Here is a 21,661-nt window from a genome sequence, read left to right on the forward strand (position 1 = left end):
TCCACTTAAAAAGGAAAGAAATCATTGCCTGCATCATGTTTATTTCCCTGGCCCTCGACGATAAAACAGACCCAGGCACCTAGGCCCGATGGTGCCAATACGGTCTTCGTATGCAGACAATGGACAGTGTTTCTCACTGTTAGATTCAGTTTTGTAATGATTATTTATTAATAGTCGAACAACATTGATTTTTTTTTCTCGTTTGATCTCGCTAGCTTTGCTTTTCCCCGCTGTACGAAAGATGAACGCGTCGATCCCGAAGTAACGTTCATTTTACGAATCATTACTGTAGCTTTTCTTGGATGCAAACTGTATAGAAATAAATGGCGTTGCTTTTATGCTCGTTTGATCTCGCTAGCTTTGTTTTTCTCCGTTGTACGAAAGATGAACGCGTCGACCCAGGAGTTCATTTTACGAATCATTACTGTAGCTTTTCTTGGATGCAAACTGTATGGAAATAAATGGCGTTGCTTTTATTCTCGTTTGATCTCGCTAGCTTTGTTTTTCTCCGTTGTACGAAAGATGAACGTGTCGATCCGGGAGTTCATTTTACGAATCATTACTGTAGCTTTTCTTGGATGCAAACTTTATAGAAAGAAATGGATTTTAAGGAATTATCTTGGTGTTTAACCACGTTTAACCAATGGAACATCCATAGTTCTGAAACACCCTGTATCCAACGAGGACGCGACACCGACGCGTCCGATTTCGAACGGCAATCAATGCCACCGCTGACGAACTTCGTGTTTTTCCACGACCTCTATTGTATCTCCTCCGTGCGAGCCGAGGAAGTAACTTGACTGCGACAATCGCGATAATATATCGCTGCATACGTAACGCGAGAAGGCACGCGAAAAGCACGTGGCACCGCAAAATACCTAGTGAATGAGTACGTTCCGTGAAAGATGCTTATCGATACGTTTCTCTTTCCGTATCTCTTATCGTTATCGTTATCGGGGGAGGGGGAGGGGGGAGGGGGATTTTCTTGTTAACGTCAGGCCTACGTCATCGCGGAATAAGTACAATTCATACACAAACCGATTTTTCGTACGAAGAAAGTTTCAACGTCGTTATCTTGGAAACGTGCAACTCGTTGCTTGGAAAGCAAAAAAAACAAACAAACATTTACAGATAAGAGTATTTAATGAACGAGGACGCGATCCATTCTACGCGAGCGATTATTATTCGGAAAAGTTCCATTGGAATTGTCAATATCGACTACCCGCGAACAGAAATGGAAATATCCAAACGATTGTGCAATTCGAACATCGAACAAACGTTCTCTTATATTTTCTATTTATTCTGATCGTCGAATTTGTGAACATCGGAGCATCTAAGAAGCTACTAACGTTAATTAATTTTTAAAGAGCGAATTATCCGTTGACCTAGTAACTCTGCGGAGTAAACAAACATTGAACGAATTTTGTATAACGAGATGAATACCTGATCTGAAAATTTGTAAAAGATTCGTGTCGATGGAAAGTTATTTATTTACGTAAAATTTAAAGGGCAAACGATCACGACACACGTTCGATAAAAACACCGATAAAAATTTATTCGTGCTCCGTGTATTCGTTATTCGTCGCCTAGTTCGCTTGCCGAGCTAGTGAATATGAAATGCTAATATATTCGACGTTTGCAGACCACGCAATTACAGTGTCCCAGTGTATTCTCCACTCGACAATTAAACTGAGGAAAAATGTTGCATTGAAGGAACGATCGGTCTCGAGTTATGGACAGTGTTGCACTGTCTTTATAGGCTTATTAGGCTGTTCTTATTCTACTTACTGGCGGTAAGTAGAATAAGAGCAGGCTCACGATATTTAAAAAAAAAAACTCATTACGAAAGAAAAGGTGCAGAAGAACGAACTAAAAATTCTTGTTTCAACAAGTTATCGTCAAAGGAGGACTCGATTAAAGTTAAACTTTTGTTTCTAATAAATATTACTGTTGTTATAACACATTCGTCTGTACTTCAGCAAAAAAACAAAAAAAGAAAATGAATCGTTATAATGTTTTATATTAATAAAACAATTTGATTAGACAATCGTTACAGAATTTACAAAAGAGTAAACTTTCATGGTAGAATTTCTTGTTGATAGTGAAACATGTGCGATAACTTTACTGTATATAATATTTAATAACGGAAATATCAAACGACGTAAATGGAAAGTTTATGGCTGGCTGAAACGTCTGACCCAATACGATCTACAATCCCTTACGAAACTGATCTCTCGTTCTCCCAGCAATATTTTCTGCTTGCGTGACTTTAAAATACGAACGAGTGAAATAAAGAATAATAAATTAATTTTCTTTCTTCTTTGTTTAAAGTTTCCACTCCAGTAATGTGAAATGGCTTTGTTTCGACCACAATTTTGCGTTCTCTTCCTTCGAGATTATCAGTCATTGTTATTTTCCATTTAGATTAAATCTGTGGACAATTCACGACACAATAAAAATGAATAAAATTGCGTTTATAGAAGGATCAAGGCGAATATATCGATCGAGCTACGATTAAAAATTACTATCTTTTATATCGAGTAGAGTTTTGCTATCGAAACTGAAACGAAACTTTTTAAAAGAATTTAAATATCGGTGACGTGGGACGTAACATACCAAACAACAAATCACAAATAATATAATTAATTTGTACACTTTGTGCAATAAATTTTGTTCGTCCCCCGACGTCGAACACCGGTTTATCTACGAATCGACTTGTTTGTTGCATTCTGTTTTTGTTTCGTGTGTCGGTTTACGTGCACCGCGGATACGATACGATTGTAAAATAAAAAGAAATTTAAACTCCTCGATTCGGTTCGCGGCGAGTATCTTTAGTGTCTGTTTACAAAGCACGGGTCTTTAATCTTATTCACTGGCAAACGGAATCGCGTAGCATTCACCGAGCCATCGGGAACGAAGCAAAGAGAAACGAGTCACCCGGCAATAATTAAACCAAATTTTTCCAACGAACTACGTATTTCACGAACGCGATTAGATTAGACCGATCCGAAAGGAAATAATTTTTTTTATTCGTCGAAATCGACCGGGGATGTCCCCGCGATTGTACAATAAATTATCGATAAACGTTTAACCCTCTGTAGCTCCGTATGACTCTTGGGTCACATACACGTATATTAGTACGTTCAAAGAGTGATTTCATCCTTTCGCCAATATGTGTCATTGTGGCTTTGAAGCAATACCACGAGTAACAATGTGTCCGTAAACAACGATTATTTAGAATTTCTCACGTGAACGATACGGTTCGAAGTTATTTTATCGACGTGAAATGAATATTTGTTGTATTATAAAAACATGATAAATAAACGATAAAAAGCACAACTTATTATACCGTATTTTCAAACAGTTTGAAAATATTTACCGATCTTGTTTACCGACGTCATTTTCCATCGAAAACCGTATCGAATTTATTTAAAAACTTTCCATATAACATATTTTTGACAGGCGCTGTAAGCACGCGAAATTTCATCGAGATCACGGGGGGAGGGGGAGGTGACTCTGGGACATTTCTTATCAGGGATGGCAAGGCGTGTATGAAAATTAAAAAAATGATGAAACGCTCGAAGGACGTACGAGTTGAAGGCTATAAAGTAACAAGATCGATGCATTGATAATATTTACATCACCATGAGTAATTTACATTTTATCTTTTATCCCCGTCGATCGTATCTCGAAAAGAAAACTTTGTTTAACGCGTAAAGACATAATCGGATGTATATCGGATAAGATTGCTATTTATGCGACAACGACAGATAAAACCTTGTTAAAAAGACACGTGATCGATATACTGACAACAGATATCGTTTCGCTCGGATAACGTGGCAACATTTCGTTTAACATTACGATTACGATTGTTGTCAAATTCACGACAGAATCGAATCGTCGCGCGCGATAAGGAAAGTAATAAATTTTCACGACAACCAATGTCGCGGATCGAGAACATGTTGTATTCCGAATTGTAAATCATTACAGAGATATCAGATTGTTGCAAGAGTCTCGGTAAACAAGAGACAAGGTTTCATCAGTTGAAAACATTCCAATTGCGGATGTAAACACAATTGATTCGTAAAACGGGGGGGAAAGATGTTACCAAACAAACGTTTGAAGACTTGTTTACTCGAAGGCGTTCGCGTTCTTAACTTTATGCACAAAATGTACAAATGTATAATAGATATCGTAGTTGTACTAAGTTCTCGTACTTAAGTTCGATCGATGTTAATTTTAATTTCAATTTAATTTCAATTACTTGTAATAAAAAGTAAGCACGATCGCGAATGGTAATTTGGAAATGGAACTGCTCTTGGAAAGTATAGTATAACGAGCATTTAGAAACATAATCTGAATGATTGAACCGACGTAGAATATCGACGATCGTTTTACGAGCGTGATCTTACGAAAAATTTCGACATCGTCGACGCGCTATACAGTAACAAATTTTCCGACGATGAACAGCTCGCGATGTGTAATCGTGTACTATTTTTTCGCGAACCATAAATAAACACGAGGATTGCAATATCAATGCTCGTCGACTATTAACACTTTCGTAGCCATGCGACCTAAAATTTACTCAAATGTATATCCAGGTGCTTGTCACAGGATTCTGTTTAATTAAAATGGGAATTAAAATGAACGAATTTCTTTATAACATCGTGCTTGTACTCGCTTATTGTTTGAAATTGAAATAAATTTAGACGTTACAAACTCAAGTAGACGAAATTTCAAATTCAATTTAATCAATTTAATTAATTCAATTTAAATAATGATCAAACTAATGACACGTGTGCTTGTCATTGTTTTGGACGAGACCACGTGTATTTTAAAAACTAATTTAAAAACTAAACTAATTTATTTGATCATCCGAACGCCCACTTTGATGAACTTAAAACAAATGCACTGTTAAATAATTATTGCAATTATAAATAGGCATGATAAAGTCATCTGCCTCTCCATAAATAGAAACTGGCGTAAAATTACGTCAGCAGCAACTAGCTCTAGATTTAAAAATTACGTAAAATTACGTCAATGGCTGTGAATGTTCTAAGATACGGTTAACAATAACTTTTAATCGAACTACTCTTTTGCAATACCATTAATGCCTCCAAGTTTTTTCAATAAAGATATTTTTCACTACCTTTCGTTACTTATTAACGTTGAAATTAGCTTTGTCAGTTTTTTTATTGGTATTACACAAAATAAATTTTTGTAAAAGGGATGGTAAAATAATGGAATATTGTCAATAACTCTGACAATATAAAAGTGATACAACTCAATTTCGCTTGTTTTGAAAAACTGATTTTGTCTGAAAGGTACAGTCAATATAGAGCTAACACAAGTTTCTAACATTACTGATTTACAAACCTCATTCTCGCGAGCTCGTGTGCATCGTGAGTGGCTTTTAAAATCTATAGAGAATCATATCGTTTTAGAAATGTTGTTTCAACACATACTGGAGTAAATTGTTATTTATTCGATATTACCAGATAAACAATAGGCCATCGATCAGCAAATTCTCGAGAAATATTTCCGGTAAACGCGAGCAAAGTGATTCTGGTGAACGTCAACGAAGTGGTATCAAGTAAAACGGAAATCGCGAAAATAAGAGAATCCACGAGGTTTTGTATTCCCCTTGTATCGCCTCGCTGCGTCCTCCGCGGATATTTCTATCGACTTGTTTACGCAACGGAATAAATTATGGAACAATCGAATATTCATATAGAAGAATGCCGTCGACTTCGCTGATCCCGCGAGTCTTTTGCCAGCGCTGCGATCTTTTTCGTAAATCTAGCGCGGATCCAGCGACAAAAGATACGCTCAAACAAAACCGACAAAACCAAAGCAGATGCTCCGAAGTCCAGTTAGCACTTCGACGACCGATACAATTCTTATCCCGCTAAATTTCGAACAAAGAATGACACATTTCACTACGAATAAATCAAAACGTAACTGTTCGATCGAATAAACATCGTAGATAAACTGATAAACATTTTTCCTATCTCTGCTGTTTATTATTATTACTATACTACGAAGCTAAAGAGACTATCCCGGAATTTGAACAACTTGTGAACTATAATGTATACGATGATCATAGCGTTCCAGATCACGATAGACAACGACAATTGAACGCGATAAAATCGTCGCAATTGTATTGGAGAGTTCAAGAGAATTGGATGAAATTCAAAGTTTTTGACAGGAATTTTTAGAATAGATTATTTTAGTATTGATTAAGATTTCGTATCGTATAGATCATTTGTTAACAGCAGTGCTATCGTGAAAACTTTTAATAACGAATAGACGAACACCTGATGATGCGTGTAAAACATTGAGCGTAGTTATTTGATAGTTTTTAAAATGGTTTTCGATTTGTTCATTTTAGATAAACGGAACAGTGAGAAGGAGGCTCCGCTGAAATAACTTTATCTTCGACAATTTACATCTTTGTTTTGTTGAGTTGAAATGACCGTTTGAAAAAGATTAATAAAACTGTTACCACGAAAACACATTCAATTGGTGAAAGGACGGATTTCCTTCGTATCGTAAACATGATTCAGGGACAATCTTTATATCTCCGTGCAGTTATCGAACGCAGAGCAATTAACTGTAAAAAAAGGAAGCGCGTAAGAAACATTCGCGTAGTGCAATATTACTCTATAAATTGCGTGGCGTCAGACAGAGAAAAAATAATTATTAATGGAGTAGAGTAAAAAACTATATCCATCATTAGTTTCGAACAAATTTAAATGTAACAAAAGCATTAGGACGATATTAATATAAAACTCAATAGCTTGACTGTTTGCATTCGTTTTGGTATGGATTCGAAAAGTTTTCGAATTTTTTTCTAAACTAACACTTTGGCCACTACGCGTTGCAATATTTCAAATAATTCTTTTCTATCTTTTAATTCTTCTAGGTTCACAGGTGTTCGATTGAATTTGAATCTGCACTTATGTCCATAATTTCAGGAAAAGAATCCCAAATTGTTACATCGACCATATTTAACAGAGGGAAATTGGTAATGGGCATCAAATCTTTTTCGCTTTAATTGAAACTTACTTTCATTGTTAAAAACTATTTTTGCTCAATCAAACGCGGTCCAATGTAAACGATCCTGTGCAAACCAAAGTCGGGTCTTCCTGTTTTCTTTAGATACTAATGGTTTCTTAACGTCACGCTGTCCACGAAGATTACATGATAAACGAAGACGAATGGTTTGCATTCACTCGCATCTAGTTTACCAACTTGAACAATTTTCGTATATTTATCAACAAAAGTTTTTCTTTCATCTGTAACCGATAAACAACGAATCTATCTTGACTGTTGTTTTCTGGGATCGACCGCTTCTTGATACATTTTTTGGATGACCTCGTTGAAGAAATTGTTTTCTCTCTTTTTATTGAACAAACAGTCTGCTTCGGGACGTTTAAACATCAAGAATCTTTGGACATCGATTCCTCATTTATTAACCCATCAATGGTTTTTTTTTCAAATTTTTGTTTTTCTCTCGTACCATGCTAATGATAATGATGTGATACTTCGACGGGAATCATATTTCAGATTGTAATTTATGATCGTAAATAAATCGCGAATACATTTGTCCAGCTACATACAAATAAACTTAATTTACGAAGTAAAAAGTTCGTAAGTATGTAAGAAGAACAAGTAACAAGAAAAACGTTCGTGTTGTATCCGTGTAGACGATTTTTCTCGATATATTTTATACCGTATATTTACAATCTGAACAAGACATCTTAAAGAAAGCTATCAGTCAATGTAACGTTGTTATCTTGATAAAAACGTCGAATAATGAATAGAAGATAAACACCGATATCCATTAATCGTTAGATGAAGATACAAATTTTAATCATAGATTTAAATATTTTACGATGGGCGAATAAAAATGACGAATGTTGCCAATCTCTGGTACAATCTAATCGAAACTCACGTTCAACGCTAGATTCGCAGAACTCATGAATATTATTATTAACAATCCATGTTGAATTTGATGGATGTAATCAATATACATCCTAATCAACTCTTTGGGGAACGCTGGGATTAAAAGTGTCCCACCTTTTTGATGCACCGTAATGCATGGTGGGACATTTTTAGTCCCACCTTGAAACATTGCAATAGCTTCATGCGCATAAGCTTATACAGGGTATTCGGCCAACCCTGGGAAAAATTTTAATGGGGGATTCTAGAGGTCAAAATAAGACAAAAATCAGGAATACCAATTTGTTGATGGAGGCTTCGTTAAAAAGTTATTACCGTTTAAAGTTCCGACCGTACCGAATTTTTTTCTCGAAAATGCGCAGGATTTCGAGGGTATGTCTATTCACCAAAAATGATTGTAATTGTCCCCTGCAACAGAAAATAATTTTTCCGAAACGATTTGAAATTTTTTTTTTCCGTCGAAAAATTTCGACCTCGAATTTTTTTCTAGAAAGTGGGTAGGATTTCGGGGTTATATCTATTCACCAAAAATGATTGTAATTGGCCCCCGTAACTGAAAATAATTTTTCCAGAACGATTTGAAATTTTTCTTTCCCGTCAAAAATTTCACACCTTTTCGAATTTTTTTCTAAAAAGTGGGTAGGATTTCGGGGGTATGTCTATTCACCAAAAATGATTGTAATTGAACCCCGCAACTGAAGGTAATTTTTCCAGAACGATTTGAAATTTTTGAATTTAATTGTTAATAACTTTTTAACGAAGCCTTCATCAACAAATTGGTATTCTTGATTTTCGTCTTATTTCGGCCTCTAGAATCCCCCATTAAAATTTTTCCCAGGGGTGGCCGAACACCCTGTATTTTGTCTTATTTACGTAAAAGTAGTTGGTAATATCTTCAACAAATGTTACAAATGTATTCACTTGTGTTGGCAACATTCAACGTGCCAATACAGGTTCATCAATCGTTGCAAGCAGAAGGTTTATTGCGAGAACTGTTACTATTTTTTTTTTTTTCATGTTTTTACATTATGCGATGCCTTTATTAATAAAAATATACCAATTTTGTTTAATTTAAAACACAATGAAATTTCTATGCAAACATGGATCTGTTTTATTATCTGAAATCCTGTTCCGCAAATAGTTAAAAGAATCGTCGTATTTTAAAGTAACCCCTCAACATGGCGGATTTCGATATGAAGATACGTACAATCGATATTCGTATATCTTAAATTCCATATTCGAAGGGACGAAGTTTCGCGCGTAAATCTCGGTTCAAAGTTCCGTGACATTGGCAATATTTGAAATGTCACGACGATCTTCTCACGACAGTAATTTTAAAGTCCTTTCAAGAAAATGCAACAATAACGAAAGATCGATACTTTGATAACGGGATTACCGTAATGTCAATCCCCTCCCTCGACTTGACGGAGTACTAACCTCGACTTGCGTTCCAGCTGACCGGTTACCTCGTTCCGCTTCAGCACGAACGGCAACCTGTTGCTCACCACGATCATGCTTCCGTTGGAGGAGAAGCTGCCCGGTTCTGTAGACATTTCGACGTTCTCTGATCAGCTGTTCGACGTTCCACGGAAAAAAAAGGACCACCGGCGATCGGTGGCGTCGCGCGACTCCGCGACCGTCTCTCTCTTTGTCGGTCTGTACGCTCCGCAGGCCAGCGCGGTTCAGCAACTGCTGCCTCGAAACCGTGTCGCGTGTGTCACGTGCGATCACGTGTGTGTGCGAAACCGAAGTGACGGGGTACCGCGAAACAGGGTCGGCTGGGGCTAGTCTCTCTGAGCGCGAGCGTCGCGGGAAGACACCGTCGCGTCGTTCGATCTCGTTTGGCTCTCAGGGTTCGCACGCCCGTTGTTCTCCGAGTAACGAACGCGTTCTATTCGCGCGAAAACCACGGGGAATATGGTACGTTTTCGATCGGCTCCCGTTCGCCTCGTCCGGTTCGAGCGACGCGGAAGTACACGTCGAACGGAGAACAATAGAAAAGAGGAGAAAAAGAAAAAGAAAAAGAAAAAGAATCGAAAGAAAAACGGGTATAAGCACGAGAGTACAGGCGGAGAAAGAAAATAAAAGTGGAAGCGGAAGAGAGAGAAAGGCAGGCGTCTTCCGACGAACAGAAGAGAGAGAGAGAGTGGTTTCGATCGATCAATCAGTGTGTAAGTGTGCCGCGGTGCGTGGCCGAAGTAGCACTGAAGTAACAACGCCGCGTTCCCCCGAGTTTATTCGTGTTAGCCGTACCGAGGAATTGGTCCAAAGTGCGCTCTCTCCGCGACCGTATCAATGACGGGGCCGCGACCTTTTGGCCACCCAACGGTTGCTCCTCGTGCATGCCCGCCTCTCGCCACCCGCCCGTCGCTCTCGTCGCGGCGTAAACACACGGTCGTCCTCTTCCGTCGCTTGTCGCGTCTACGGCCCGGCCGCGGCGTGTCGTCGCGTGTCGTGACAGACGATCAGGGTTATCATCTCGCCCGTTTACTAGTAATTCCCGGATAACGCGGTAATGTCACACGGCCACCGGTGCACGCTGTCAGCGACGCTGGACAGCTGTACGCGTCATACTGTCAACACGTACGCGGGCGCATTCGCGGGGCCAGATACAACCGAAAGGACACCGTCGCCAACGCGCACGCGATCGGATCTATTTCTATTATTGACTCTTTCGTCCATCGTCTGGCCACTTCGCCTGAGATTTCCACCCTCTCGCCACGAATCGACGACGAGCAGTCTGACGAACCGTGACTGGTTTTTTCGTTCTTTCGTGTCTTCGTCGGTGCGAAACGCGGAAAGGACATCTGCTAAGTAAACACCCGATGAAAATAAAAGAGAACACAATTGTATCGTCACCCCCTCCCGCGCCTTCACGGCGCTCGAGCTTGCAAACGTGACAACGGTATTGACGATACGATTGTTACGAGGGTCGTTCGATAAGTCCTTAGAAAAAAAAAAAATGGAAAAACAAATTATTTTAGATAGATTTCTTTTTTATTTTTCAACATAAGTCTCTGGTCTCTAGGATTTATTCGTAAGGTTTCCAGATACTTTAGTGAAACTGATACACTTAAAATTTTATACTGTGCTTTGACGAGACCTACTCTAGAATATGGCAGCATAATTTGGTCTCCTTATTAAAAGAGTTCAACAGAAATTTCTTCGTCTTGTTGCTAGGCATAGTGGGAGTCCCGTGTCTCTTGAATCACATAATTATGATGACTTACTTATTAATACTAATCTTCAGACACTGCATAGTAGAAGAAGAATCGCAGATATTATGTTTGTGAGTAAGCCAATCAAAGGTCGTATTTCCTGTTCAACGATTACTCAATTGTTTCCTTTGTATGTGCCATCTAGATGTTTAAGAAATCACTTTCTATTTTGCTCTGAAAGTTACCGCGCAACGTTTGGATCTCAGAATTGTGTAAATAGAATGATTGGTAATGCAAATTTTGTAAACACTAAAACGAATTTAATTGAACAATCATTAGAAAGTTTAAAATTATCCTGGCAACACATTGTAAATTAATTTATTTTTGTTAAATTCACTGAGCGATTCACATCTGCAGTTCCTTACATATTACATCTTTGTACCGAAGGGTTTAATCCCGTTAACAAATGAATAATAATAATCTTTTAGCTCTATACACTTTTCCAATCGATTCTCCAACTGTTTTAAGCCATCTAAAAAGTAGGATTTCGAAAGGTCCTCAAAATAAGCACCTGTTTGGACGGTGACCTCCTCGTTCGACGTAAACCGTTGTCCGTCGAGCCATTTTTTAAAATATGGAAATAAAAGAGAGTCACTGGGGGCCAAATCCAGTGAGTACGGTGAATGTTGTAATAATTCGAACTTTAATTCCATGATTTTGGCCATCGAAACTGCACAGGTGTGCACCCGTGCATTGTCTTGATGGAAGAGGATCTTTTTATTTTTCAAATGAGGACGTTTTTTCTTGATTTCTTCGCTCAACCGGTGCAATAAGGACGCATAATACTCTCCAGTTGTTGTTTTTTCTTTTTCCAAGTAATCGGTACAGATGATTCCGCGTGCATCCCAAAAAAACTGTGGCCATCACCTTGCCGGCCGGTTTCACCGTCTTCGCCTTCAAAAACCCATTGTTTTGACTGTTCCTTTGTCTCTAATGTGTAGTGGTGCATCCACACTTCCTTTCCTTTTCTGTCCACTTTGAAACTCACTTCTCTTCATTTTTCTAAATAAGCAAAAGTTTCTTGCCTCGATGGACAATAAAAATGAAATCGCGTGGTGGATATAACTGAAAATTTTGCGGCTGTCTAGCGAGTCATGATGCTTACTAAAAACAAAAGTTTTCGACGCCACGAGCACCAGCTCTTGGATCTTCTAAGGACTTGTTGAACGACCCTCGTATTGTTAAATTCGCTGCGCGCTACAGGGCGCGTGCAAACGAGTGAAAAGATCGTTTCGCGAATCAAAAGGATGATTCGCGCCCTTTTGGAAATACAGTTTACAGAATTTTTGTGATTAAGATTCTGCTTCAGGGTGAGTACTTTCTACGCCCTTGCGAGAGAAAGAGCTCAAGAGGAAGACACCAAAGGTGGGTATTCGGAAGAACTGACCGGCGTTGCTCACCGCCACCGCCCCCGCGAAACACAATGCGATTTGAAATATCGACGACTATAAATTAGCGCGCGCTAAAAAAAAAAAACAGATTGACGATCGATGGCAACAAAAATCTACAGATCGTGAGATTGCTATTCAGTAACTTACGTATCGTTAATTCAAAGCGTGAGGAACGCTTGCAACAGTGTGACAAATCACCCTGGGGGGAGGGTTGCCGACAGCGATCCTAAGAGTAACACGTTGATCGCCACGTCGTCCATGTACGAGTAACAGAACTGTTAAAAATAAGTACTACGACAAATTTGAAATTAAGTAGCATCCAAGGATCTAGACACAAAAAGTTGACTTCGTAAAACATTTCACGTATTTTGTCTGGCGATCAACGTGTTAACCTGTTCGGAGCGGGTTGTATAATCCAAAGTGTAACTAACAAGAGACGGTTACTGTTTGTTTTTTTTTTATTTAAGCGGGTTAATCCAACTACATTAAGTAACATAGTAATAATTACGAGTAACTTAAATAATCAGGAATAATAATATTGAAAGACATTTAAAATAAAATAGTAAAGTATATTTGTCTACATTGATGACAACAATAACAAAAGTAACAATAATAACGGTAATGATAATAATAATAATAATTATTCAGTATAGAGAAAAACACATGCGGAAACTGCCATCGAGGAAAAGAAATAATTGAACACATTGCCAGTGCATGCAAAGTGATTGTCGGTACAGATTACACGGACACAACGTAGTAGCAAAACTCATACATTAAGAACTCTCAACGCAACACGAATTAACAAAAACACTGCACGTACCATACTACAAATGTATACAATTTGTATATAATTAACAACTAATACCGAATACAGTACTGGCAAAGAATTTATAAAATGTAAATATTCGTGACATACAACCGCGTACTACGTCCGAAAATCAAAGGTCCATATGTTCTACAAATCAACAATACTGTCTTACACTTACGATAGCAGTATACGGGGGCGACCAAGACAATTTATCGAAAGATGACTTATACAGGAAGTTCGGCGACCCCAGGGAAAAATTGTAATGAGAGATTCTGGAGACCAAAATAAGACGAAAATCAAGAATATCAATTTCTTGACTGAGGCTTCGTTAAAAAGTTATTAAAAAATTAAATTAAAAAATTTCCAATCATTCTGAAAAAATTATTTTCGGTTGCAGGGCTCGATTACAATAATTTTTGGCTATTACACATACCCCCGAAATCCTAGGCATTTTCAAGAAAAAAATTCGAGAAGATGCCTAAATTTTTTGAGAAAAAGAAAAATGTCAAATCGTTCTGGAAAAATTTTGTTCGGTTGCGGGGGTCAGTTACAAACATTTTTTATGAATAAACATACCCCCGAAAGCCTGCGCATTTTCGAGAAAAAAATTCAGTACGGGCGGGACTTTAAATGTTACTAACTTTTTAACGAAGTCTCCATCAACAAATTGGTATTCTTGATTTTCGTCTTATTTTGGCCTCTAGAATCCCCCATTAAAATTTTCCCCAGGGTTGGCCGAACACCCTGTAGATGTATGGGTAAATATGAAATTTGAACTTCAGATACACACAAATGGACGTAATCACATTTCATTGAATTTCAAACACAACTTTGTAAATGCACACAAACAACACGAATAATACAAATGTACAACGCAATTTCGTTATCTGTGATTCTCGTTTTATTTTAAGCCATAGAATCTTCCTGATCCCGTTTGTACCATAAATTGCACACTATCCTGTATACTACAAAAGAAAAATTTTTATTATACGTGGCTCGAGTACCATTAATTACCACTGTTCTAAATAGTTTTAAGAATGATTACTCTAATTGACACAAAAATTAAGGAACTTAATTTATCTTATATCGTTCATGTCTCTAGAGAGTTGCCGACCCCTGATTTACGTTTTTGTTTTCCCCGTATTGACAGATATGGAAGTTTAGTAATACGCTTTAAACCGATTGCTTCGAATCTATAACGTCAGACTCGTATCGCTTCGAACATTATTCGATACCAGAACTTCTTGAAGTCTTGGTATGTCACGATTAGAGATGGCGTGAACTGCTACTTTTGAATCGCTCGTGATTCGATCACGTTCATTCCCAATCACGGTGATTTTTCACAGTGATTCGTGATTCTTCGTGATCGCTTTTGATTGGTGGGGAGCATTCACTTTTCACGAATTATGTCCTTAGACTGTATATGTATTAATGTTCGTAAAATTTTTCAACAGAGTAATGTATACGCAAAACTAACCTTTTTTGTAATTTTAAATTCCAACTTATTTCTTTATAATATAAATATATACAAAATGTCGTATTAATGTATAAAAACTTGCTATGAATAATGTTAAAAATTAAATTTACATACATGTCACTTATGTTATAACTTTATGATTAATATTGTTATAAAAACAGTTTAGCAAGATTTGATCAAGCATATAATAAATATATGTATTTATGGTAATGTAAAAATAACAGAATATAAAAAAAAGTTAGTTCAAATCATTATGATATGAGTATATCAAATAATAGATTTATATTATTGGAAAAGCCAATTATAAGTAAAAGCCTACCATACATTTTAATATGCAAAGTAGGAAATATTAGATGAATTGGCGAAAAGATGTTTTCAAAAGCTGGACTGATTTAAAACCATAAAAATTATCTATGTTGTTATTTTTAAATAGTTACCCAGACCTAACCCAGCCTTTTTCATTGCTTAGACTACATTACTATACAATTTAAATTTGGTGCATTTGTAATTCTTTGAATTTCCACCGAGGGGAGTTAGCGGAACACTAACGATCACAGTTAACGTGGATCGCTACTAAAACGCCATCTTTCGGATCACGGTCGTGAATGGAGTTTAATCACGAGCGGGATCGTGATTTTGTGATCACTGTGACAAATCACTGTTAGTGATTTTGCACGCCATCTCTAGTCATGATCGGTCTTGAAGTCTCGAACGATCTTGAAACGTTTAACGAGTTTGAAACGCTTCAAAGCTAAAATTGCTTTTGAATATATTGACATACATGCCCTTACCGTCCACGCCATTACGTGCTTTTATTGCCTCGTCCGATTTTTATTTCGTACATTGATAAATTCTCTCCATAGAAAATCATTCAAAAACACCGAAACAATAAATATACACGCACGTGATTTATTATAAAGTTTTGAAAATTCAAAAAAAAAAGAAATAAACGTTTACGTTAAATAAACATTCGCAATCCAGTAATTATACAGAAAAACATATAATAGCGTGAATTACAAAAGCAAGTTTGTTAATATTTACCAAGTTTGTTTCGATATTTTATGTCAATAATATCGTATGTACAAAAGCATTTAAACTCTGAAGCGTTTGAAAGTGCCTATACGCGTTACCATTTCTCGTACGAAGAATAGATTTCCATAGAGCAAAATGATTCTTGTTATTTTCAGGGAAATTAACTAGATTAGAAACCTATTTTTCTCCTCGACAATGCTATTTACGCACGCCCTACGCAACGGACCTAAGTGCGTAGTATGCCGCTGATAGCATGAACAAGCAATTTCAACTTCCTGATATACTTTAATATACAAGGTGTTCGACCAACCCTGGGAAAAATTTTAATGGGAGATTTTAGAGGCCAAAATAAGACGAAAATCAAGAATATCAATTTTTTGACTGAGCCTTCGTTAAAAAGTTATTAACAATTAAATTCCAAAATTTCAAATCGTTCTGAAAAAATTATTTTCGGTTGCGGGTGTCAATTACAGTCATTTTTTGTGAATAGACATACCCCCGAAATCCTACCCACTTTCTAGAAAAAAATTCAGTAAGGGCGAAACTTTAAACGTTAATAACTTTTTAACGAAGCCTCCATTGACAAATTGGTATTGTTTATTTTCGTCTTACTTTGGCCTCTAGAATCCCCCGTTAAAATTTTTCCCAGGGTTGGTCGAACACCCTGTATAGAACACAACTGAGAAAAGCTATATTTTTAAAACGGTTAAAGATACAAAAAGAATGTCATAAGGCAAAATTAAGTTTCCAAAATCATCAACCCCTTCTCTTCTACATCAACAGCTTAGTTAAGAAAGCTTGTAACTTTTCTATATAAGATACAATGATAAATTCACGATATTAAATTGAAAGATTTATTTCAGTCTTACAGCTATCATAATGTCAAAACATCAACAAAATAAAGTTGATATCTTTAAACATAGAAGAATCATTTTGTCCCGCGGTACAAAAACTTGCAACAACAGTTGTCATTGCCATGGCTGTTTTCCTTATCTACAAATGTTCTCTACACTTGCTCAAACTTTAGCTTAACAAACAAAAATATTCAACAGTTCTTTGTTGTATTTGTCATTTCACATCATCACTAATGACATTAACTTTCAATTATTCTGAATGTTTGAAGGATATGTTGTAAGGTTAAAGAGCTGGTCATCAATGGCTACAGTGAACTTGCTAACTGTTGAAAGACCGTTCAAGATTTTAAGATCTACCAATATCTGCCAAGATATTCAATAGCTGATGGCATATCATGATGTTCGAAACGATTAGAAATATGACAGTCTTGACAATTTCAAGTTTCTTTCAAGGCACAGATTCGAACACTTTATCACTAATGACAACCTATACCGTCAAATATGTAAACTCAACATCAAATGCTGCCACAGCGAATGTGTCGAGAATTTTTTAACACGAGCGATCGTTTTCGGCGTGTCTTTCTCGAAATTTTCTATCTATTTTTCGCAGATCTCTAATCTCTTCCTGCCTCGTCCATGCTTAATCGTATTTGCCTTTAGTCGATCAAAGTCAAAGCGGATAGGCGATTAACGGTTACGATTACATAACAGTCCATATAATAATAGCACGCGGAGAGAAGCGCGGAATGGAGTAGAGGAGCTTTGACATTCTGACCTTGAATACAGTGCACACTTCGGCTGGGCATCTGGGAGGACAACGAGCACCGATCGAATCGTTTCCCCGTGACGTACCTCGTCGAGATAAATATGTGAGGTTAACTTTGCCGGAATTCCATACGCTGTTTTCGGTTCCTTGAGATAAACGAGATCGCGCATGGTAGCAATATATCGTGGTTGCGTCGAAGGTTTGACGAAATCGTTGTAAACAAGTGCAAATTCTATATGCTGATTCGAACATACCGTGATTTAAATAAAAGAAACGGATCGAATTTAATCGAATCGGGCATGCAAGCAACACAAATACTTACGCACGCCAACATTAATTCGTCACTGTTCGACTATCGTGGCTCGATTCACACTTCACACTACCCCCTCTCCTCAACAAATAACGCAGGGCGCAGAATCATTCTGCCGTCGAACGCACGACGAAATTACTCGAACCTTCCAAACATTTAAGGGGCCATTCTACCTTGTAGGCATGAAAAATACGTGTTTCTTTGTGATTTTTTTTTGCGGATTATTAAAGAGCGATTAATTTCGGATTTTGTAGATACATTTATTATATATTTAGCTATATTTACGAATTTTTGCAACGCATAATATCTATTGATTACGCTGTTTTTGTTGATCATCAAACAACAGTTTTTACGAACGGCACCCGACTGCGTATGTGATATCTTGCGAACAAGTTATTCGAAATCCTAAAACCAACGATATTCTTAATATAGATGAGTGTGGTTATAGCATGAACTAGGATCTTTTCAAAAAAACAAAAAATGGCAAAATGGCAGCTATTTTACGAAAAAATACTGAATATTTTCATATATTTGGTTGCTTTTTTGTTAATAAAAGAAAAAGTATTGCATATATCGCAATTATCCTAGTTCATGCTATAGGGAGACCAGTTCTGAAGATACTGTATAAATTTGATGTTTATATCTTGAATAGTTTTTTAGTTATCACGCACGCAGTGACGAAAAATGTAGTTTCGAGAAAAACAGCTTTAAAGTTTCATGTCCAGTTGTTATACCTGCGCGCGGTACATTTCAACAGGCTATAACTTCGTTAGTTTTCCGAATTTCAATTTAATATTTGGTAGACATATTTTCGAGACTACATACTAAAGGAAAATGCAAAAAAGAAATATCGATTTTTTTAATCCCACAAGGTAGAAAGGCCCCTTAACCTAAATGCAATGCTCTCTACTAAAACAATAAAATTATACGCGTTAAACTTAAATTCTGAAAGTAACATGATAACTATCATAAGCTACAAGTATCGAGATCATACATACAAAATTTGAAATGAATTCGACAATATTTGTAGAAGTTATAAAACATTCTTTGGAAATATGTACCAAAACAGAATCGCAAATAATAAATAATTAAAAGAACTTAAGTTGAATTTTTAATTGAAATAGATTAATGATACATCGTTTGATAGTTTTCGCAACACAGGTGTATGACACAAGGCGCATGTGCATTAACCAAGTTAATATGCGAATTTTTATTCGCATACAATTACGATTCAATATTACTGTTGAAATTATATTGATATTGTCATAAGGGATTACTTACTTTGATAATACTGCAAAATTTAATATGTATTATACATGTAATTTTGATAAACGATTGTTCTCGAATTGCACAAAGTACAGTGGAGATCGATAAAAAGAATTTATAATTTCTGTTCTATACATTCTATTGTATTAATGCGTATCTCTTACCGTTTAATAAACTATTTCGTTCATCTCTTATCTTGACATACTTTACATACATATTGTAGAATGTGCAGCAAAAGTCAGTTTTAACTGTATTAGTAATTATGTCAACAGAAGCAAGGGGGGGGGGGGATTAGTTTCTGTCTCATTTCCTATCATTTTCTTTCACCTGTTCAATTGTCTTTTCCGATGCGTCATGTATTGCTTTCAAAAATTTTAGCAAGAAAATAAAATTAAATGACAGCATGTGAAAAGAGAAATTGACATAACGTATACAGATGCCCCACCGTGCGTCGTCGCTATTTATTTGATGTATATGATTTTGTAGCGACAAGAAGATGAAGCTACTGATATTTATCGAGATTTCCTCATGCAAATTACGAAATCAATAATAACAGAAACGAGAGAAAAAAATCTTCCAGACACTTTTATTCTTCCAATATCCGGCTCCCGCGCCATCTAATTATTTCCACGAACGAGCCGAGTGACATTTCAAATTATGTAATTAAAAAACACTTCGTGCTCGTGAAATGTAAATAAAAATAATTTAGTCGGCTGGACAGAAGAAGAATCGGGACTCCTCTGCTGAAATATCGCCTCCGTGCTCCGGGTAGAGAACGGAGGAAAAAACGTTATCGTCACGTTATCATCACGTGCTGGTGTTAGCTAATAACAAGCTAGAGGATAACGAAGAAAATTGGCACGCGTCGCGCACGCGGCCTGTCTTACTCCGTGAACGAGAAAAAAAAAAAAGATTCTTTCAGACAAACGTCCGCGACAAGACCTAAGCGGTGTCAAGTTGGAAACAATAGCAATCGCGTCATTGTCCCGGCCGTGAGGAACTGGTAAAAATCGAAAACGCGTAGCCGGAAATTGGCCACGCATCATCGTCTAATATTACTTTATTTAGTATATACATTGAGATAAATACACGTTTTTCACATACTTTATTATACTTTCGTGCACAGTGACGCTGTTACGCAACATATTTCATCGCTTCCTATTCTGCAATTACATGACGCACGACGCGTCCCTAACTGTCTACCGCTTATTCCAACTCCTTGTCAATTTATCACAAACGTCGATCGCGAGCGAAATCACGTAATTACTTTAAGTTGGGTCCGTTATTATCCATTAAGAATAGTAGTCAGTGTGTCTAGGCATTACAGTGCGAGATAAAATTATAGCCCACTTAACAATTTTGTTTACAATTAGATCTGTACAATGAGTTACAAAATTATTAACATGGGTTCATATTTTAAAAAGAAAGTGCGTATTGAAATAAAGTTGATCTTCATATGCTCTCTACAGATCTAAAGAAAATTGTCAAGAGTTCTAAAATCTGTAGGTGATGTAAGGAAATTACTAAATGTTTGTAACAATAACAACATTTATTAAAAGACTTTTTCACCGCACTATCGTGACGAGTTACACATCGACGAGAACGTCTCTTCTGCGCGCCTAGTACATATTACTTACCTTCTACAGATGGCGTAACAACCTATTTGTCGCTATTTGTACCTATGGCGTCGCCATCTACATCATGAACATAGAGCGTTCATAAACTATACAGAAAACAGGCTAGGGACTTACACTCTGTCACCACGAATTTAATTACCTTTGTTACGTCCCGAGATAGCGGTTTAGGGAAAAAGGACGGTGGGTTGGTGCCCGTGGAGCGCTGAACCGCTCTGCTCGGCGAGACGCGCAAAAATCAAACTACTACGTATGTTCGAAAAAGGGTTGGTAAAAAGTTTATTCGTCTTCGTCTCGACTTTTAGATACAACTTGGTTGACTTTCAAAATCGATCTGTTCCTCCGCGGAAATCTTCTCGTCGTCCTCGGTGTTCATCCCTTCTCCGGAATATTCCTCGATCCTCCCTCTGGATTGCCCTGGTCCAATCGGGGTTTGTGCCTTGCCCCATCCATCCGGATCGTCTTCGATCGATGATCCACCCCCGAGCCGAGTGGAGGTGGAGGTTACGCGGCCATGTTGGAGCGGGCGCGCGTGAGAGAGAGCGTGGAGGTCGAGAGAGAAAACGAGGCTAGCGGCATAAACAACCCTTAAGAAAATTTATGACCCTTGTGAAAGTAAACAAAACTCGAAGTGAAGTGTCGCGAGGCCCTGCTGTGTGTCAAGACCATTGAAACTCTTAACGGAAATAGCTAATTTGTCACGGTCCGTAATAAACTAAAGGAAGGAACGACGGAAAACAACGATGCGACGTGATCTTTAAAAAATAAACTAAGTATCTGGAATGAGGTGCCTTCCTCTCTCTCTATCTTCCCCAGCTTGATCGCCCACGTTGAAAAACATACAATTGTATTGTTTATTACAATACGCTGGTCCGTTTGGATTTCGCTCCTAACTAAAACGCAGTTACATGACTCTGCACTCGACGGTGAATAATCGGGT

The 21,661-nt window shown here is 37.3% G+C and overlaps 1 protein-coding gene across 2 annotated transcripts in view; it reads right to left on the minus strand.

The window, feature by feature from the left end:
- The window catches only part of LOC122403503 (alpha,alpha-trehalose-phosphate synthase [UDP-forming]), a 46,691-nt gene extending 34,664 nt beyond the window's left edge, over window positions 1-12,027 (minus strand). Inside the window, exons 1-2 of one of the 2 annotated variants that reach the window (XM_043407054.1) lie at window positions 12,004-12,027; window positions 9,403-9,485 (exon numbers count right to left, since the gene is read on the minus strand). In XM_043407054.1, the coding sequence (XP_043262989.1) occupies window positions 9,403-9,485; window positions 12,004-12,027 (107 nt within the window). Of the gene's footprint in view, window positions 1-9,402; window positions 9,509-10,218; window positions 10,325-12,003 lie in introns of those variants that run through there. The other variant, XM_043407052.1, reaches the window with a different exon arrangement.
- Between the last annotated feature and the right edge of the window lie 9,634 nt (window positions 12,028-21,661).

Source organism: Colletes gigas, unplaced genomic scaffold (genome assembly GCF_013123115.1).
Source record: "Colletes gigas isolate AHSC1104 unplaced genomic scaffold, ASM1312311v1 Colletes_gigas_Sc00055, whole genome shotgun sequence".
Lineage (NCBI taxonomy): Eukaryota > Metazoa > Arthropoda > Insecta > Hymenoptera > Colletidae > Colletes > Colletes gigas.